Raw genomic sequence first — 19,573 nt, 5'->3', positions numbered from 1 at the left:
GTGTGGGCAGGGCTGGGTCCCCGGGTGTGACGCTGTCCCCTCGTGTCCCCAGGTACGCCCCGGAGTGTTTGCTGCAGAGCAAGTTCTACATCGCCTCCGACGTGTGGTCCTTCGGGGTGACGCTGTATGAGCTCCTCACCTACTGCGACTCCGAGTGCAGCCCCATGGCCGTGAGTGCCTGCCGGGACAGAAACAGCTCCCAGGGCTGCTTCAATCCCTTCATTTAAAATAATGATTACTGGTTTGGGCAACAAGAGCAACAATCACAGAATTGCGGGCTCATTTGGGGCGGGAGGGACCTTAACGCTCATCTCCTTCCACCCCTTCCCTGGGGAGAACCTTCCTCCAGGATTACCCTGGGAAACACCCAGGCCTGTCCTGGCAGAGGGTCAGGCACTCCCAGCTGACCCCGCTGTCCCCACAGGAATTCCTGAAGATGATCGGCCCCACACAGGGACAGATGACGGTGGCACGGCTGGTGAGGGTCCTGCAGGACGACAAGAGACTGCCACGGCCACCCACCTGTCCTGAGGAGGTGAGGGAGGGATGGGGATGGAGGGATGGAGGGATGGATGGATGGATGGATGGATGGATGGATGGATGGATGGATGATGGATGGATGATGGATGGATGGATGGATGGATGGATGGATGGATGGATGGATGATGGATGGATGATGGATGGATAGATGGATGATGGATGGATGGATGATGGATGGATGGATGGATGGATGGATGGATGGATGGATGGATGGATGATGGATGGATGGATGGATGGATGGATGGATGGATGGATGATGGATGGATGGATGGATGATGGATGGATGGATGGATGGATGGATGATGGATGGATGGATGATGGATGGATGGATGATGGATGGATGGATGGATGATGGATGGATGGATGATGGATGGATGGATGGATGGATGGATTGATGATGGATGGATGGATGGATGATGGATGGATGGATGGATGGATGGATGATGGATGGATGGATGGATGGATGGATGGATGGATGGATGATGGATGGATGGATGGATGATGGATGGATGGATGATGGATGGATGATGGATGGATGGATGGATGGATGGATGGATGGATGGATGATGGATGGATGATGGATGGATGGATGATGGATGGATGATGGATGGATGGATGATGGATGGATGGATGATGGATGGATGGATGGATGGATGATGGATGGATGGATGGATGGATGGATGGATGATGGATGGATGGATGGATGGATGGATGGATGGATGATGGATGGATAGATGGATGATGGATGGATGGATGGATGATGGATGGATGGATGGATGGATGGATGGACGGATGATGGATGGACGGATGATGGATGGATGGATGGATGATGGATGTTTGATGGATGGATGGATGGATGGATGGATGATGGATGGATGGATGGATGGATGGATGGATGGATGATGGATGGATGATTGATGGATGGATGGATGGATGGATGGATGGATGGATGATGGATGATGGATGGATGGATGATGGATGGATGGATGGATGGATGGATGGATGATGGATGGATGGATGATGGATGGATGGATGGATGGATGGATGGATGGATGGATGATGGATGGATGGATGGATGGATGGATGGATGGATGGATGGATGATGGATGGATGGATGATGGATGGATGGATGATTGATGGATGGATGATGGATGGATGGATGGATGATGGATGGATGGATGGATGGATGGATGGATGGATGGATGGATGGATGGATGATGGATGGATGGATGATGGATGGATGGATGATGGATGGATGGATGGATGGATGGATGGATGGATGGATGATGGATGGATGATGGATGGATGGATGGATGGATGGATGGATGGATGGATGGATGGATGGATGATGGATGGAGGAAGGAAGGTCTGTCCATCTGTCCCTGCTGGACACAGGTTCAGCCTCAGAGGGGTGACACTTCCCTGGCCACTCAGGTAGGAGAACCTTCAGGAGTGCTGGGAAAGGCACTGCCAAGGTTTCCAAGCATTGTTTTAAGATGTTTTTGATATTAGCATTCCCAAGTCCATGGTGTCCCTTCAGAGGGAGCAGGGACTTGCTGTAGTACCTGGGTCCATGGAAATTCCTTGGGAATTCTCCTGATTTTGGCAATTCCTGGGGTGCAGCTCCCCAGGTGGAACTGCCCAAAGCCCCTGCTCAGGTCCCTGCTGACCCTGCCCAGCACCTGAGGTGTTTCTGTTCATTCAGGGAGATTTTGCTCCACTGTTTTCACTGGCAAACCCAAAGAAATGTTTGATGCCTTTAAAACTGTCCCTGGTTCTGTTGCCAGGTGGATCAGCTGATGAGGAAGTGCTGGATCTACAAACACGACGAGCGCACCACCTTCCACAACCTGATCCAAGGATTTGAAACAATTATGAGTAAAATGTAAATAATTTTTTAATCCTGTCAGGACTTTAAATGCCCAGCAACCTCTCTATGCCCAAGGCTCTTACTTTTTTTTTTTTTTTTAACTCCTGTAATTTGTACTCTGGCTGGGCTGATGTGGTTATAAAGGATTCTTTTGCCAACAGATTGAAGAGTTGGATTAAAAGAATTTAAAAAGTTTGGGCAAAATGAGCTCCAGCTCCCTTTGCTGCTGTTCTTGCAGGGCAGTTTTATCCTGCTCTGATTCTGGCTGTGCCACAATTGGAATTGCCCTGCTGGATGATGTGAGCTGGGAAAATCCACTGCATTTCTCAGCTCCAACCTCAGCCAGTGGCTCTAAAAGGGCTCAATTAATAATTATAAAGTTGGCTGACAAAATATCCTTCACATGCACTTAAATCCTAGTAACGAACAAAACAACTTTGGCATAAAAATACAGGGGAAGTGAAATTTTCAGCTCTTTATAAACTCAGCAGGCCCCAGTCCTGAGCTCTTACAGGTATTTAAAGAAAAGTGTTCATAAAAACCACCCCAGCAGCGTGGAGGCATGGGCACTGTTGTGCATTTCAGTGAGAAGCCAAATTTTGGGATAAATAATTTGCTTTTCCTAACTCCAACTCCCACATTCTTCCCCTGGAGCCCCCAGCCTGGGTGAACCCCTGGAGGGGTGAATGTGCATCCCTGGAGCTGAGGGAAGGAATTCCTGGAGCTGGGAAGGAACCCAGCCCATGCCCAGAACCTGGAGGGGATTATCCCAAAGGAAAAGCCCTGGGCACCCAGGATTATCCCAAAGGAAAAGGCCTGGGCACACAGGATTACCCTAAAGGAAAAGGCCTGGGCACCCAGGATTATCCCAAAGGAAAAGGCCTGGGCACCCAGGATTACCCTAAAGGAAAAGCCCTGGGCACCCAGGATTATCCCAAAGGAAAAGGCCTGGGCACACAGGATTATCCCAAAGGAAAAGGTCTGGGCACCCAGGATTATCCCAAAGGAAAAGCCCTGGGCACCCAGGATTATCCCAAAGGGAAAAGGCCTGGGCACCCAGGATTATCCCAAAGGAAAAGGTCTGGGCACCCAGGATTACCCTAAAGGAAAAGGCCTGGGCACCCAGGATTACCCTAAAGGAAAAGCCCTGGGCACCCAGGATTATCCCAAAGGAAAAGCCCTGGGCACCCAGGATTATCCCAAAGGGAAAAGGCCTGGGCACCCAGGATTATCCCAAAGGAAAAGGTCTGGGCATCCAGGATTATCCCAAAGGAAAAGCCCTGGGCACACAGGATTACCCTAAAGGAAAAGGCCTGGGCACCCAGGATTACCCTAAAGGAAAAGCCCTGGGCACCCAGGATTATCCCAAAGGAAAAGCCCTGGGCACCCAGGATTATCCCAAAGGGAAAAGGCCTGGGCACCCAGGATTATCCCAAAGGAAAAGGTCTGGGCATCCAGGATTATCCCAAAGGAAAAGGCCTGGGCACCCAGGATTACCCTAAAGGAAAAGGCCTGGGCACCCAGGATTATCCCAAAGGAAAAGGTCTGGGCACCCAGGATTACCCTAAAGGAAAAGGCCTGGGCACCCAGGATTATCCCAAAGGAAAAGGCCTGGGCATCCAGGATTACCCTAAAGGAAAAGGTCTGGGCACCCAGGATTATCCCAAAGGAAAAGGTCTGGGCACCCAGGATTATCCCAAAGGAAAAGGCCTGGGCACCCAGGATTACCCTAAAGGAAAAGCCCTGGGCACCCAGGATTACCCTAAAGGAAAAGCCCTGGGCACCCAGGATTACCCTAAAGGAAAAGCCCTGGGCACCCTGGGCTGTCCCAGGCACTGGGAACCCCTCCAATCATTTTTTTAAGGAACATTTTGACTCAGCCCATGAGTGATTTAACTGGAACCTTCTGCTGCCATCATGTTTCCTACCACACCTGGAGCTGGAAAATGCTCTGAAGAGATCCTCCAGTTTTGGCAATAACAGAAAGAGGTCTATATATATATATATATATATATAAATATATATAAAAATGGTAATTATGAGCTCCAAGGAGATCAGATTTATTTTTACAGTGTTATTGTTTCTGTATGTCACTTAGGAAGCTGAATTTAATCTGTAAGCACTTTGTTACTCTTTATACAAACAAGTCTAATAAATTTTTTTTTCTCCATGTGCCTCCCTTTTTAATCATACATTAAACAGAGGAAAAGTTTTTTAAATTGCATTTCCATAGGTATGGTGTTCTTTTAAAACCTTTTCCTACTTTACCTGATTAAAGGAGTCCAGGGCTGTTTTCCTCCCACAAAAAAATCCACTTGAAGTAAGTACCAACAATTTATTTTCATTGAAAAGTGTAACAAGTTGAGAAAGTTGCATATACAAACAGTTGAAACAAAATATTACAAGTGAATTTATCAATACATACAGGCAGAATCCCAGAAAAGCTCCTGGCTCCTGTTTGTGGAGCACTTCCAGCAGCTGAGGGAAGAGGGAATTTGCTTGGGATTTTTTTAAGCTTTGAAAATGTGGATCCTGGTCACATCCCAAAGCTTGAAAGGCAAAAGTTTAAGACTTTTAATTTAAAAAAATCAGTATTGAAAAATGGCTTCAGTGTTCTCTAGCAAAGAAAAGGGAGAAGGAGGTGGCTCCTGGCCTCAGTGACCTCGGTCCAGATGGATTTGCAGCAGGATTCCAGGGAGCACAGCCTTGGAATGAGGGCTGGCCCTCATCTGCTGCCACTGAGGGCTTTCAAAAGGAAGGATTGCTGATCTCCAGCTCCAAGGGCAGAAGAGAACAGCTCGAGGCAGAGCTGGTAAGAAGCTAAAAATACAAAAAGTCTTTAAAAGGAAAATACACTCAAAAGTGGGAAACAACGTGGGGTGGCCCAGGAAGAGCTGTCCCACACCTGTGGAAGGAGGAGGCTGCCTCACACTGGGAATTAATTCCTCCAAGGGAAAGCTGTAAAAACAAAGATTTTCCACTGTCCAAGGAGCAGCTCTCCAAATCTCAGGGGATATTCCAAGGCAGCCCAGGACAGCATCTCCCTTTGGACAGGCATTTATTGAGAACATCACTGAGGCTCTGGGAATCCATTTGGTATCGCTCCATTCCAGGATTAAGAAGAAATATTAAAAATTGAAAGGCTGTAAATGCAGAGCTCTTAATCCTGGAAAAAGGAAAGTTGGAAAAAAACCCCCACATTCTGAGTTAAAAAAATACAAAATAATTACTATCACGACTTCCTCTTTTAACTTCCTCAGGCTGAGGACTGGAGAAAGGAACAGCTTTCTTTCCTCTGGGTTTTTATTGCTTTCAGCTGGAGCTGCCCCAGCTCCCCATGTCCTGTGCTCCGTCCACAGGTGACAAAGCCAGCACTGTCCCCTCCTGTCCAAGCGAGAGCGGCCACCCCCTGTGTCACCTGTGTGCTTGCAGTGGCTGCTCGGGGACACTCACCCCGCTCAGCAGGAGCTCCTGGAGGGGAGTTAAGGCGGCAATACCTGCAGAGGGATCCCAGCTGCCCGGGCAGCCTGGGGCCGTGGCTCAGTACACGCGCTTCTTCTTCAGCGAGGACTCCGCGTAGCGAGCGGGGCCCGGCAGCTCCGCGGGGCCGGGCTCGGGGCACGACACCAGGAACGAGGAGCTGCGCTTGGGGGCCACCTGCGGGCGACAACGGCACTGTCACTGCTCACTGGCTGCCATTCTAGGGTTGAACTTAGATGTTCATTAGTGTCAGAACCCCCAAATCCCTCTGGCTGCTCTGGAGGGCTCCAGCCCCTGCCCAGGGAGCTCAGAGACCTCAGCACAGAGCCCAAGACCCTGTGCCTTTGATTTAGCCCTTGGAAAAACAATTACCAACCTTGTATGAAGAATTACAAAATCACGAAAGTTTAAGTAGAGTAACAGTAAACTTATTAGAGGGTGAAAAGTAATTTTTTTTGGGTTTTTAGAATGAGGGTTCAGGGGCAAGAGGGAGGGATCTGGGCATGTCCAGCCTTTCTCCTTCTTCTTCTTGGCCTCCATCTCCTGCTGTGATGGTGGCACTTTGGGATTGGTTTAGAGTAGAAGCTCACTGTCTGACACAGGTGATGGGTATTGGGAAGTTATGGTAAATATTGCACATGTAGTTTGTAGCATAAAAAGATAACACCACCCTGGGGCAGGCAGAGTGCCTCTGTCTGTGCTGCTGAACAGACCTCGGCCGGACAGGAGAGAAAAACAATTATTTTATAGATAAGATACAATAAACAACCTTGAGACGGAGAACTGAAGAGCTCTGACTCCTTCTTTGACCACTGGCCTGGGAGAAGAGACTTTCTAACACATCTCAGGGTCACTCTGAGCAGCAGAGATCCTGAGATATTAGTTTTTATTTATGTTCTAGCTTTACATTATAATTTATGTTATAGTTTGTATGTTATAGTTGTGAGTTTTGTAGTACTTTATTTCAATGAACTAAAAATTGAGTTGTATTTTTTTCTTTATAAGATTTTTAAAGAAATGATACTTTATTTTTAACTGAATAACTAACTACTTGTGGCTAGCAACGTGGACATTTTTATCTATACTATTTATACTATTATTTATACTATTTAAACTTATGAAGAAGGACTAGTTTTCATCCTAAAACTTAAGATTGATCCTGTGTTTTTTAATTTGCTTCCCAGGCAGTTTTGAGCTGCTCTCCCTACTTCAGAAATCCAATCCCAGTGCAAACCATCTGCAAGTCAGGCAAACCCCCATTTCAGTCCAGTGCCAACCTCCTCCTCCTCCTCTCTTCCTACTTGATTTGCCACCAAAACCCCAGCCTGGCTCTGCGCGTGGCTTTGGGGCACAGAGAGGAGCCGATGCTCAGGCTCTGCAGGGCTCTGGGGCTGGCCCAAGCTGTTCTCCCACTGCAGGAACTGTGTGGAGCAGGGATGCAGAGGGCAGGCTCCACCCGGGGGCAGCAGAAGCGGCTGCAGGCGCTGCTCCTCCTCCTCTCACCTGCTTTAAGGGATTGGCTGGAGGAGGCTGCAAGCCCGCCTGCGCTCCCGAGGCTCCACTCAAAAAGGAAGGCACCACCTGCAGGCAGGTGCTGTAGTTTGGGAAAGATCCACCTGCAGGTTCCTGAATCCAGAAAGGGATCCATGAAGTAGAAGGAAAAAAGGTTTAATAATTCTTTTTTTTTCTGCTATTGTGATGAGCTCTCAGCAGGTAAGGAAATACCTCAGTCACAGGTGCAATTCACAGCAGCTCGGGGGTGCAGCAATTCCTGGAGCAAAATGTGGGGTTTGGATGATGCTTTAATTTGTTTCATTCCTTTCAAAAGTGTCTTTCTTTCTCCTTGCTCACAAAACCCTCAGCTTGGGCAAGAACCAGCCCTTCAATGTGGGAGATTCAGCACTGGGAAATGCCATGAATGGTGTGCTGTTCCTGGTGGGAGTGTTTTAACCCACTGCTGAGCATTCCATGCTTTTGGGTGGTGGGATTTTAGAGAGGGGAGTTTTGGGTGTGACTCTGGGGGTGCTGCCCTGCAGCAGTGCCCATGCAGTGCCCTCTGCAGCCCCTCATTCCTGTGCCAACACACAAAGCAGGTGTCCAAAAGCTGATGGGAGCAACAGCCAGTGGAGACAGCAAGAAAATGAAATTATTTCTCACCTCAGAGGCTTCATTTTCTAAGCCATCCACCCTGGCCTGGGTAGAGTGATGTGCCTGAGCATAATGCTGGTACCACTGCTGGACAGCCTCCTAGAGAGGAGCAGAAACCCTCTCCCATGCCTGCCTACAATCCTCACAGCCCAGAGCTCTCCCAGAAGCACCAAAACACCCTCAGCACCAGTGGTGAAGCTCAAATCAAACAGTTAAAATTATGGTAAGTGCTTAAAACACACAGGAGGCACCTCTGGCCTGGCAGAGAGGCAGGGACAACAATTCCTGTTATGGGAACACCTCCAGGGATGGGAGCTTCTCTGTGCACCCCACCCTCCCAAGGATATTCCTGCCCATTATCCCATCCATCCCTGCCCTCTGGCAGTGGGAGCCACTTCCTGTCCTGTCCTGTCCCTCCAGGCCTTGTCCCCAGTCCTTCTCAGCTCTCCTGGAGCCCCTTTAGCAGCAGATCTGATCCAAGGCTGTGTGGCCCCTGGCAAAGCCCTGTGCAGTGACCCTGTCCCCCACCCTGTGGCCAGGCTGCTCTCTCTATTTCAGAGATCCCCTCCCCACCCCAAACCCTTGCTGCCAGGAGGGTGGGCTCTCAGCTGTCCCTGCCAGCAGCCCAGGACAGTCTGTGTGTCCCTGGGGAGAGGCAGCTCTCAGCTCTGACCACAGCCACAGTTTCACAGACTCAGGATGGTTAATGCAAATCTGGGGGTGTTCTCTGCCAGTGTCCTGTGGAACTGGCTCTGAGCACTGAGCACTCTGCAGGGCCTGCAGCTCCTGGCCAGGCTCTGATCTGCACATGGCGAGCACATCCTGCGCCTCAGAGCAGCTGGCAAACATCCCCAAGTGTGCAGCAACTGCAGCTCCCTGCCTGGGATCCAGCCAAAGTTCAGGACTTAAAAACTTCTGGGGAAGGCAAGGAGAAAAACCCCTGGTTTTGAAGAGAGACAAAAGTCAAGGCAGAGTGCTGAGAAGTCATTTCTAGTGAGTGCCCACAGTTCAGGCTCTCAGGAAACGATTTTTCCAAGGGTTGTGCTTTCAGCAGGGAATGTTCTTTGTGCTAAATCTGCTCTGGACACTGAAATGATCAGATAAAGTGTCAGTGCAGAGACTCAGGAAGAACACTCAGAGAAAACAAGGAGCAGCTCTGGGAGAACCCTGAGCTGTGGGATTGTTCCTACCTGTGGGTACTCCCCAGGCTGCTGGGAATAACTGAAATAGTTTTCCATTGCATGTTGTGGTGCAGTTCCCTGAGACACAGCAGCATCCACGACACTGTTTGCAAGGCTGGTCTGCTGTGGAGGACTGGAGGCTTTGCTGGCAATTGCTGCTGGGAACACAAAAACAGAGCTTGGATCAACACCTGGCTTGTAAAAAACACCAATTAGGTTCTATTCCAGGATTAAAACTGAGATTTGTGCCCCAAATTATCAGTGCTACTAATAATTGAAAGGCTTCTAGAAGTCTGTGAGCCTCTGCAAATGCACCATCAGGATAAGTGACTTTCAGTTTTGAGAGATACTACAAGATTCCCTTGAGGATAAATGCTGTGGGCACTGGATTTACCAGGCAAACAGGAGAAATGTTTGCCATGCTCTGGCTGTGGAAATTTGCAATGAAATCCATGGAATGTTTGCTTACCTGGCAGACAGATGCCAGGCAAAACACTTGCCAAATTCAAGTAGGGGTTGGTGCTCAGGCGGATTTCTTTTGGGGGCTCCCCAAGCAGAGAAGTCTGTTTCTTCAAGGGAGTCTGAAAAATGGACAGTTTGCATTAAATTCATATAAAACTGGTCAGAAATAAAGTTCAGTGGCCTAGCAGGGTCTTGGGAAAAGCTTAGTCCTATGAAAAAAACCCTTTTGAAATAAAATGAAACTTTTGAAGTCAATCCTTCAAAAGTTCCATTTTATTTCAGCAATCTGGACACATTGACTACACTTTTTTCTTCCAAATAGTTTTTGTAGGAATGTTTCTCTTCAGACTGCAAGTTCCTAAAGGATATTACAAAACAAACAAACAAAAGAAAACCTTTTATATGCAAGTGAAGGAATAATAATCACTCGAGCAATTCCAGATGCAGGGAGTGAACATTAAGTACAAGGCCAAGACAAAATCAAATCTTTTCACTTGGAGACACAAGAAAATAAAGGCCAAATGTCAGGACAATCATGAATTAAGCCCATGTTTCCCCAAAATGTTTAAGTATTGATGTACTTTAAAATTATTATTTATTATTTTATAAGAAAATAATATATATTATATATTATCGTTGTTCTAAATTATTTTAGATTTATATATTAAAAAGGTAAATTTTCTTAAGGGCAGAAAAAAATTCTGAAAGAATGAGACCACTTAAATCCCATTCCATCATCGTCTCACACTTCACCTTCGAGGGAATAAATAATATTTTTAAAAACTGGTAATTGAAAGTGGAAAATTTATATACAAACACACAAGCACCTGGAAACCCACAGGCCCCAACCACCAGAACTGGTCCTGATGAATCACGAAATTCGAGCCCAAGTTCAATGTTTGCCCTTTAGAGGAGACAGTGCCCTGAGATAAATGTTCAATTCCACGATCCAGCCCTGTGAGGCAGACACATGGAGAGAGCCCTGCAGCACTGAGGAGCTGCTTTGTTCCTTCAGCTGGACCACCAAGGAGAGAGAGCATTGTTCTGTCCCCATCAACACCAGTGCTGAGAGCTCCACGTGTCCCCAGGATGCTCCTGGGAGCAAGGGAATTGAACAGGGGGGACACAGGAGGGGTTAAAATAAAGGGAATTGTACAGGGGGGACACAGGAGGGGTTAAAATAAAGGGAATTGTACAGGGGGGACACAGGAGGGGTTAAAATAAAGGGAATTGTACAGGGGGGACACAGGAGGGGTTAAAGGAAAGGAGGAGGAAGGTGAGGGAAGGGGGAGAAGAGAGAAGGAGGGAAAGGAAGGGAGGAAGGAAGTGGCGGAAGGACGAAGAGGAGGGAAAGGAAAGGAAAGGAAAGGAAAGGAAAGGAAAGGAAAGGAAAGGAAAGGAAAGGAAAGGAAAGGAAAGGAAAGGAAAGGAAAGGAAAGGAAAGGAAAGGAAAGGAAAGGAAAGGAAAGGAAAGGAAAGGAAAGGAAAGGAAAGGAAAGGAAAGGAAAGGAAAGGAAAGGAAAGGAAAGGAAAGGAAAGGAAAGGAAAGGAAAGGAAAGGAAAGGAAAGGAAAGGAAAGGAAAGGAAAGGAAAGGGAAAGAGAAGAGGACGGGAGAGGAAGAGAAGAAGATGAGAGGGAGAGGAGAGGAAGAGAAAAGAGAAGAGAAGAGAAGAGAAGAGAAGAGAAGAGAAGAGAAGAGAAGAGAAGAGAAGAGAAGAGAAGAGAAGAGAAGAGAAGAGAAGAGAAGAGAAGAGAAGAGAAGAGAAGAGAAGAGAAGAGAAGAGAGAGGAGCAGTGTGTGTGCAGCACGCCCTTACCCCGATGCCGGGCTCGCAGCCCTTGCCCTGCCCCGCAGCCTTGGCGGGCCGTGGCAGCGCCCCGGGCAGGCCGGGCAGGGCCGCAGCGAAGGGCGGAGCTGGCTCGGCTTTGTCCGCAGCGGCGGCGTTGGGCCCGGGCAGGGCCTGTCCGACCATGTGCTGGTTTGGGAAGAATGGCAGCACGCCCATCCCCGCTGCTGCTGCTGGAATGGGAGCTGGGTTAGATGCTGCAGGCAGCCATAAATGGAGAAACTTTGCTGTTACGTGGGATTTATTACACAGGGGTTTGTTGTGGGGTTAACGAGGGTGGAGGAGAACAATTCCAGATCTACTGCACTGCTTTTTGTTCCTTCCCCATCCCACAGGCAAACAGCTCCATTTCAAGCTGATTCAATAAAACTCTGACTTTTCTAAACATTCCCTGTGATAACTTTCTTAGTGCTTCCTGGCATTTTCAAAGAAAAACTGGGAACAACATCCTGGAGGATGCTGGATGGGAGCACAGGGGGAAACCCCACCTCAGCTGGCTTTGGGAAGAATTTCTTTCACTGAAAACTGGAAATGTTCTTCAAAATGACAACCTGGGTATTTGGAGGAGCTTTCTGCCCTCCCTGGATGCCTTTTCCCTGCTCCTGGTCACTGCCATGGCTCAGAGCAAGGCCAGGATTGCAGAGCACAGGGAGCAGTGGAGGAAACAAGAGCAGAAAATCCTGCAATGGTTTGGGCTGGGAGCGACCTTAAGGATCATCCATTGCCATGGCAGGGACACCTCCCACTGTCCCAGGGTGTCCAACCTGGCCTTGGCACTGCAGGGATCCAGGGGCAGCCACAGCTGCTCTGGGAATTCTATTCCTCCCTCTCAATCACAAATTCCTTCCCAATATCTCACCTAAATCCCCCCTTTTCCAGCTTAAATCCATTCCCTGTGTCCTGTCCCTCCATCCCTGTCCCCAGCCCCTCTGCAGCTCTCCTGGAGCCCCTTCAGGCCCTGCCAGGGGCTCTGGGCTCTCCCTGGAGCCTTCTCCTCTCCAGGTGAGCACCCCAGGATCCAACTGATCCTTCCTCATAAATATTGAGGGCATCAGTGGCACAGAAATTTGCATTCCAAATTGACACCTGTCACAGACTGGCTGCTAAAACTCATTTCTTAATAAAATGAAGGCAAAGAGCAAATTTGTGGTGCCTCTCCAGCAACTCCCATTTACCTGCTTTGAAAAACCCCAAAAAATGCCACGTCTAAATAAAAGCATATTCCAAGTGTACCAAAAAAGGAATAACTGAGCCAGCAGAGTATTTAACCAGCTGCTTTTGCTACACAGGGAGAAATCCAGGTGCAGAATGTGAAGCTGGGCATTTCTAGTGGTGTGGGATGAAATGAAATGTCATTTACACTTGAGAGCTTCTCCTCGTGCTGCCAGGCCTGAGTTCACTGCTGGCATCACCCCTATGCCCAGCACTGTCTGCAGCAGCATTGCTGGAGGCTCTCCCAGCAAACCTGGTTTCTAAAAGGAAGAAGAGAAAACTGTGTAAATCATTAAAATTATCTGCTCACAGCTACTTTTTTACAACTTCCACACTCTCAACCCTCTTCAGCTCCGCTGAAGGATCACAGAACCATGAATGGGTTGGGTTGGAAGGGAACTTTAAGATCACAGGCACCTGATGCTATAAATGATTTATTTTAGGGATGATGAGGGTGCTCAGGGAGAGCAGAGCTGCAGGGATGGCCTTACACTGTTTGCCTGCATGTTCTCCATCTTCAGCAGCTGCTGCTGGGGCAGGGGCAGGTGAGCAGGGCTCTGCAGCAGCAGGCTGGACGTGCTCCCCAGCAGTGAGCTCTGACAAAGGAGTAAAACAAGGGTTAGCTGCCAGCCACAGAAACATTTCACACAGCACTGTTTGAAGAAATTAAACATTTTGAGTTAAGGACAATAATTTCCTCCACAGAACTCCTTTTGCTTCAGCCAAATACCCAGATATGTTTCCCCCCACAACAATCTACATGAAATCCTACCCCAGAGGCATTAAAACCTGACAAATCACAGTGCCTGCACATTGGCAAGTCTATAAAATATTCACATTGCTCATTCAGAATATTCTGGATCAGTTTGCCACCAGAACTGAGCCACTGAATTAATAACTTTGGGGCACCCTCTCCAGACTCTGCACTGGTATATTCAACACTGTGAGCTCTGGCCAGCTCTGAGGCTTAAAATAAACCTTAAAAGACATCATGATTTATGCTACAGGCCTGGAAGTGCCTGGCAGCATCATCTGCCAGTAAAATGCAGGTTATTCTATAGGTTGTTGTACTAAAATAAACAGACAGGACATTGTGATCATGCCAAGTTCACCCTTTATTGTTTTTATCACCAAACCCAGGGGATGAAGAGTGCAAAACATCTCCCAAATATTTCCAAGCCCTGGCTGTGTCTGGGTGGCAGGCTTGAATTCCTTAGAGAAAAAACCCTTCATGACTGAAATATGATCTTCTGGACTAAAATATGATTTTCTGGGCTCAGAAATGTGGTTTTTCAAACAAAGACGGGCCATATCTAGATCAGTTATGCATCTATTTGAATTGTCTCAGTGATTTCCAGGAGAAATGATGCAGGGCTGGTTATTGTCACCAGTGCCAGGGGCTGCTCCTTCTAAACTTGGCTCCAGCAACAAAGCAAAGTGGCTCAATTGCAAAACTTTCAGAAATAGAAGAGTGGAAAAATCAGTTTGGTCAGAATCCTCAGGGGAAAGGCTCTGGATTAATCAAGATTTAACAAATTGCTGGATGACTGAGGAAAACATCCCTGAGGAAGCTGAAAATGCATTATTTTGGGGCAGGATAATTTATAATTAAAAGAAATAAAGAGAAACAAATTGAAAATCAGGATACCTCAAGTTGAAAAATTACTGTGTGAATAACTTTCAAATCCTCTCTGTTGAACCCTTTTTAAATGATTATTTTAAAATATTTATTCTCATTCTGTTACTTCACAAAGCCCTGAATATAAAAGGGAAACCTGAGACCTGCAGGGAGCTAAACCAGCGTGACTGGGGAGGGGTTTCAGTCACAACACTGAATTTCAAAATAAATAAATAAACAAATAAACAAACAAATAAATAAAACAGTGACCTGGTTCTCTGGCTTTAGAGAACACCCCAAAACAAACCACCAAGAAGAGAAAAATGTGCCTTAGAGAAGAAATTGGGATCATCAGATACTTCTAAAATTCAGGTTTGGAGCTCATGAAATGACAGGAAGCTCCCAGGAAGAGAAGGAGATGAGACTTTTAAATCTCTGGACAGAGAAAACACAGAGTTGTTTGGCTGCAGCTCTCCCAAGGCAAAAACCACTGGAAAAACCTTTGGATCATCATCAATCCCACTGTTAATTGTGGAAAACATCCCTGGCTCCAGCTGGGAGCACCAAACACTCCCAGTGCCTCCCAAGGAAGTACAGGCTGCAGAGAGAGCAGCAGGAACTTAAACAGACCAACTGAAAATGTAATTTCAGTTTAAAAAAACCCAAATAATTATGTATATTTTATATAGGGCAAAATTAAGCAGAATTTATTAAATTTAACATATTAACCTACCAGTTTTTAGAGAAAAAACAGAAGAGCTCAATATACATAACAAAGGGAATATTTCTGCATTTTAGTTGGGTCTTTTTAAAGATCTCTAAGCCTGTGTTTGTCCAAAGAGCTGCAGGAATAATTGATGCTGAAGGGATTTTATTTTTAAAATGGAAATTTCTGAAATATCAGAAATAATAAGGCCAAGTGATGGACTCCAGTCCCTTGTAGGTATTTGTGTAAATCCCTACCATGAATATTAAATTCAATTTTTGGCCCCTGAGAGCAGCTCAGCTCAAGGCAGAAATTCTGGCTGTGGGTGCATTTTCTCTCTCTCAGTTTCTAGCACAAACCCATCCCAGAGATCCTTCCCATTTTCTCTCAGGAATTCTGGTGCCCATCTGGAGTTACAGGAGAATTTGGGGGATTCATCAGTAAGAAATAACATCAGCAAATCTCTATTTTTTTATGGCACATGCAGCACATTTGGGTCCCTGCAAGCTTGAAAATGAAGCCAAGGCTGCTGAACTCATTGATTTGAATCAGATAAACCATAAAGTCCCTCCAGGAGTGTGGATGGGCTGCTCCTAGGGAAAGGGATGTGCCAGGCTCCTTGAGAGCTCATTTAAAGAGGGTTTTTCTGCCAGTAATGACAAGTTTTGCCTACATTGGCAGGTTTTAAGTCCAAAATTTAGATAAAATAACTGCATTTTGGACAGTTAGCACTGCCTGCTTCCCCATCTCATAGCTTTCCTTAGAGCTCAAATAAGAACACTTCATTTTAGCTTTAAATTCCTTAAAATTTTAGAATCTCTCCACAGATACTTCTTTTGATGACAGTTTTTTTGTCACATACCTGATGAACTTTATTCAGCTGCAAAAAAGGTGGCCCAACTGCTGAATTTATGAGGTGAGGTAAGCCTGCAGATGCTCCAAGAACTGCTTAAGAAACACACAAGAAATTGGTGAATTTTACAAATTAGGCAAGTAAAAGTCTTTAGAATTATCCTGCAGTTTTTAATTTGCTTTCCAGATAACTTCCAATTGTACAAAGGTCACTGCAAGGGAACAAGGGACTCGTTTAGGTTGGGAAAGGTTATGAAACCTTTTGATGTAAAATTACAGAATGTGAGAGCTCCTCCACACCTGAGAGTTTCACTGCTGAGCTGACTGCTGGCTCAGCTTTGTCTGAAGTGCTTTTAATTCAGATTTAGCTGGAGTGTTTCTGCCCTGAAGTGGTCACTTCACACCCATTTCTGGGTTTCTTTGTAGCCACACTCTCAGCTCTCCCCATCACCTGTTCCTGCTCTGAGCACTTTCACCGTTTGAACTGTGATTAATTAGGGTTTATGTTTATTCACATCCTAATTAGAACACAGAAATGTTTCTGGCTGATGCTATAATAAATACTCTGCACAGCTGTGGCAGCAGCCAAAAGAATAAAGATTTACATTGGCAACAGGAGAAAGATTCAGGCTGCAAAATTCAGATCTAAAATCAGATTTAAGTTTAACCAAGCCTTGCAAAAGACATTTCTTTCTAAACCCATTTCTAAGATGAATATTCAGAGCCTACAGAGTTCATACAAGGGTATTTGTAGGAACACTGAATTTTACCCACACACAAGAGTGTAGCAAAGCACCTCTTGCTTTTGCTTTCATAAAAAGTGAAATTACCTGCACAAACACACTGAAACAGGGTCTGCACAGATTTTAAATATTATTTCTACTTGATTACCCTGCAAGAGTCTTGCAGCACTGAGAACAGGGCTTGGTTTTGCATTATTTCAGAGCAGCTTACCAGGTTTAACAGCGTGGCCACGCAGCTGGGGCTGCAGCAGCATCTGCAGCATTGCTGGATTATTAAAACTTTTCATGATCTGCACTGGATTTGGCTCTGGAAGCAAACCTTTCCTATTGTTCCTCATCTCCAATGAAGAGAGAAAAAGTGTCAGAAGCAACAAAAAGCAATGAATACATTTCAAACTCCAATGGCAATGTACACATTTCATCTGACACAGAAAAACCATTTCCTTCCCTGTTTCCTGCTTTTTTTCCCCTCAAATGAAACACCTAACAAACGATTCCAACAAAATTTCAAGCACATTTCTTTTTTTCCTTTAACCCCAGAGTTATCAGTAGTGGAGAATAAGGAACGTTGCCATGAGCACCATATCATCTTACAGAGCTGTGGCCTGAGCAGGCTGAGGAGAGGGAACTCTGCTGCCTCTCCATGGAACACTGATCACATCCAATTTTCTAGGAAACAATGTGATAAGACATGTGGGTGTAAAGAGCTTTCTTCTACCTCGAGCATGAAATGAACCTATTTCTCCTGCCTTGAAATTTATCTTAAAGCTGACAAATTCTTGCCTCTCTGTTTGAAACCAAGTTTCAGCTCGTCCAATGACTCATTCCCAGTCACTTTTGTTTTGAGCCGGGATGATTTCTCTTACAGGAGATTACATTTAATAAATCCCAGAGCTACGTGGGTGCAACTTTGTGTGATTTTATGGATATTTATTAATCTTCTTCCTGGCCATCTCTGCTTGGGAAGGAGCCTGAACTGGGCTGATTATATGGAATTCCAGAATGGTTTGGGTTGGTTAAAGCCCTCTACCATGGGCAGGAATCCAACAGTGTTGACTTCACAGAACACAGAATTCCAGAATGGTTTGGGTTGGTTAAAGCTCTTTACCATGGGCAGGAATCCAACAGTGTTGACTTCACAGAACACAGAATTCCAGAATGGTTTGGGTTGGTTAAAGCTCTTTACCATGGGCAGGAATCCAACAGTGTTGACTTCACAGAATCACAGAATTCCAGAATGGTTTGGTTTGGGTTGGGTAAAGCCCTTTACCATGGGCAGGGTTCCAACAGCACTGACCCACGGAATCACAGAATTCCAGAATGGTTTGGGTTGGTTAAAGCTCTTTACCATGGGCAAGGATCCAACAGCGCTGACTCCACAGAATCACAGAATTCCAGAATGGTTTGGTTTGGGTTGGCTAAAGCCCTTTATCATGGGCAGGGATCCAACAGTGCTGACCCCACGGAATCACAGAATTCCAGAATGGTTTGGGTTGGTTAAAGCTCTTTACCATGGGCAGAGACCCAACAGTGCTGACTCCACAGAATCACAGAATTCCAGAATGGTTTGAGTTGGTTAAAGCTCTTTATCATGGGCAGAGATCCAACAGTGCTGACCCCATGGAATTCCAGACTGGTTTGGCTTGGGAAGGACCTTATATCCCACCCCATCCTGCCATGGCAGGGACACCTCCCACTGTCCCAGGTGCTCCAAGCTGGCTTTGATAAACCCCAAAATGCTCCCCAAGCCCGGCTCCTTCTCCCAGCTCAGGTGTGAGGAGCCCATCCCAAATATCCTCCCAGGGATCTCACCATCCTCTGTGCTGCTATCAGGGCTGCCAGGGTGCTCCTGCCCGGGGCTCCAGGGGCACAGAAGGACACCTGGAGCCTCCTGCCGTGGATGGTGGCCCCGTCCATGGCGCCCCGCACGCTCTCCGCCTGCTCCGCGCTCTCGTACTCCAGCACCGCAAAGTCCCCGCTGCCGCCGTCCTCGTCCTGGGCAAACTGCAAGGGAACAGCTCAGGAGCCAGGGAATGGGAATTCCAGCAATGGAACAGCTCCAGAGCCAGGGAATGGGAATTGCAGCAGTAAAACAGCTCCAGAGCCCATGGAAAATGGGAATTGCAGCAATAAAACAGCTCCAGAGCCAGGGAATGGGAATTGCAGGAGTAAAATAGCTCCAGAGCCCATGGAAAATGGGAACTGCAGCAATAAAACAGCTCCAGAGCCAGGGAATGGGAGTTGCAGCAATAAAACAGCTCCAGAGCCAGGGAATGGGAATTGCAGCAATGGAACAGCTCCAGAGCCCATGGAAAATGGGAATTGCAGCAATAAAACAGCTCCAGAGCCAGGGAATGGGAATTGCAGCAATGGAACAGCTCCAGAGCCCATGGAAAATGGGAATTGCAGCAATAAAACAGCTCCAGAGCCAGGGAATGGGAATTGCAGCAATGGAACAGCTCCAGAGCCCATGGAAAATGGGAATTGCAGCAATAAAACAGCTCCAGAGCCAGGGAATGGGAATTGCAGCAATAAAACAGCTCCAGAGCCCATGGAAAATGGGAATTGCAGCAATAAAACAGCTCCAGAGCCAGGGAATGGGAGTTGCAGCAATAAAACAGCTCCAGAGCCCATGGAAAATGGGAACTGCAGCAATAAAACAGCTCCAGAGCCAGGGAATGGGAATTGCAGGAGTAAAATAGCTCCAGAGCCCATGGAAAATGGGAATTGCAGCAAAGGAACAGCTCCAGAGCCAGGGAATGGGAATTGCAGGAGTAAAAACAGCTCCAGAGGCAGGGAATGGGAATTCCAGCAAGGGAGCAGCTCCAGAGCCCAGGGAATGGGAATTCCTGCAATAGAACAGCTCCAGAGGCAGGGGAAGGGGAATTGCAGCAATGGAGCAGCTCCCAGACCA

General features: G+C 46.9%; 2 protein-coding genes across 4 annotated transcripts in view; one reads left to right on the top strand and one right to left on the bottom strand.

The window, feature by feature from the left end:
• JAK1 (Janus kinase 1) overlaps positions 1–4,580 on the top strand; it is a 56,477-nt gene extending 51,897 nt beyond the window's left edge. The window contains exons 23-26 of one of the 3 annotated variants that reach the window (XR_009274944.1): positions 53–170; positions 425–535; positions 2,328–3,489; positions 3,523–4,580. Coding sequence is in view for 1 of the 3 variants with exons in the window: in XM_058808973.1 (XP_058664956.1) it covers positions 53–170; positions 425–535; positions 2,328–2,429 (331 nt within the window). In the remaining 2 variants the exon portion in view is untranslated. Of the gene's footprint in view, positions 1–52; positions 171–424; positions 536–2,327 lie in introns of all 3 variants that reach the window. The other 2 variants (XR_009274945.1, XM_058808973.1) reach the window with 2 other exon arrangements.
• Positions 4,581–4,787: 207 nt separating this feature from the next.
• RAVER2 (ribonucleoprotein, PTB binding 2) overlaps positions 4,788–19,573 on the bottom strand; it is a 30,156-nt gene continuing 15,370 nt past the window's right edge. Inside the window, exons 4-14 of the mRNA XM_058808830.1 lie at positions 18,472–18,663; positions 16,871–16,997; positions 15,927–16,009; positions 13,232–13,336; positions 12,889–13,000; positions 11,499–11,701; positions 9,689–9,800; positions 9,229–9,377; positions 8,048–8,137; positions 7,394–7,516; positions 4,788–6,067 (exon numbers count right to left, since the gene is read on the bottom strand). Of these exons, the coding sequence (XP_058664813.1) occupies positions 5,951–6,067; positions 7,394–7,516; positions 8,048–8,137; positions 9,229–9,377; positions 9,689–9,800; positions 11,499–11,701; positions 12,889–13,000; positions 13,232–13,336; positions 15,927–16,009; positions 16,871–16,997; positions 18,472–18,663 (1,413 nt within the window). The 3' untranslated portion in view covers positions 4,788–5,950. The remainder of the gene's footprint in view (positions 6,068–7,393; positions 7,517–8,047; positions 8,138–9,228; positions 9,378–9,688; positions 9,801–11,498; positions 11,702–12,888; positions 13,001–13,231; positions 13,337–15,926; positions 16,010–16,870; positions 16,998–18,471; positions 18,664–19,573) is intronic.

Source organism: Ammospiza caudacuta, chromosome 7, assembly GCF_027887145.1.
Source record: "Ammospiza caudacuta isolate bAmmCau1 chromosome 7, bAmmCau1.pri, whole genome shotgun sequence".
Lineage (NCBI taxonomy): Eukaryota > Metazoa > Chordata > Aves > Passeriformes > Passerellidae > Ammospiza > Ammospiza caudacuta.
Note: the sequence above shows the minus strand (reverse complement) of the source record. Positions and strands in the feature narration are given on the sequence as shown.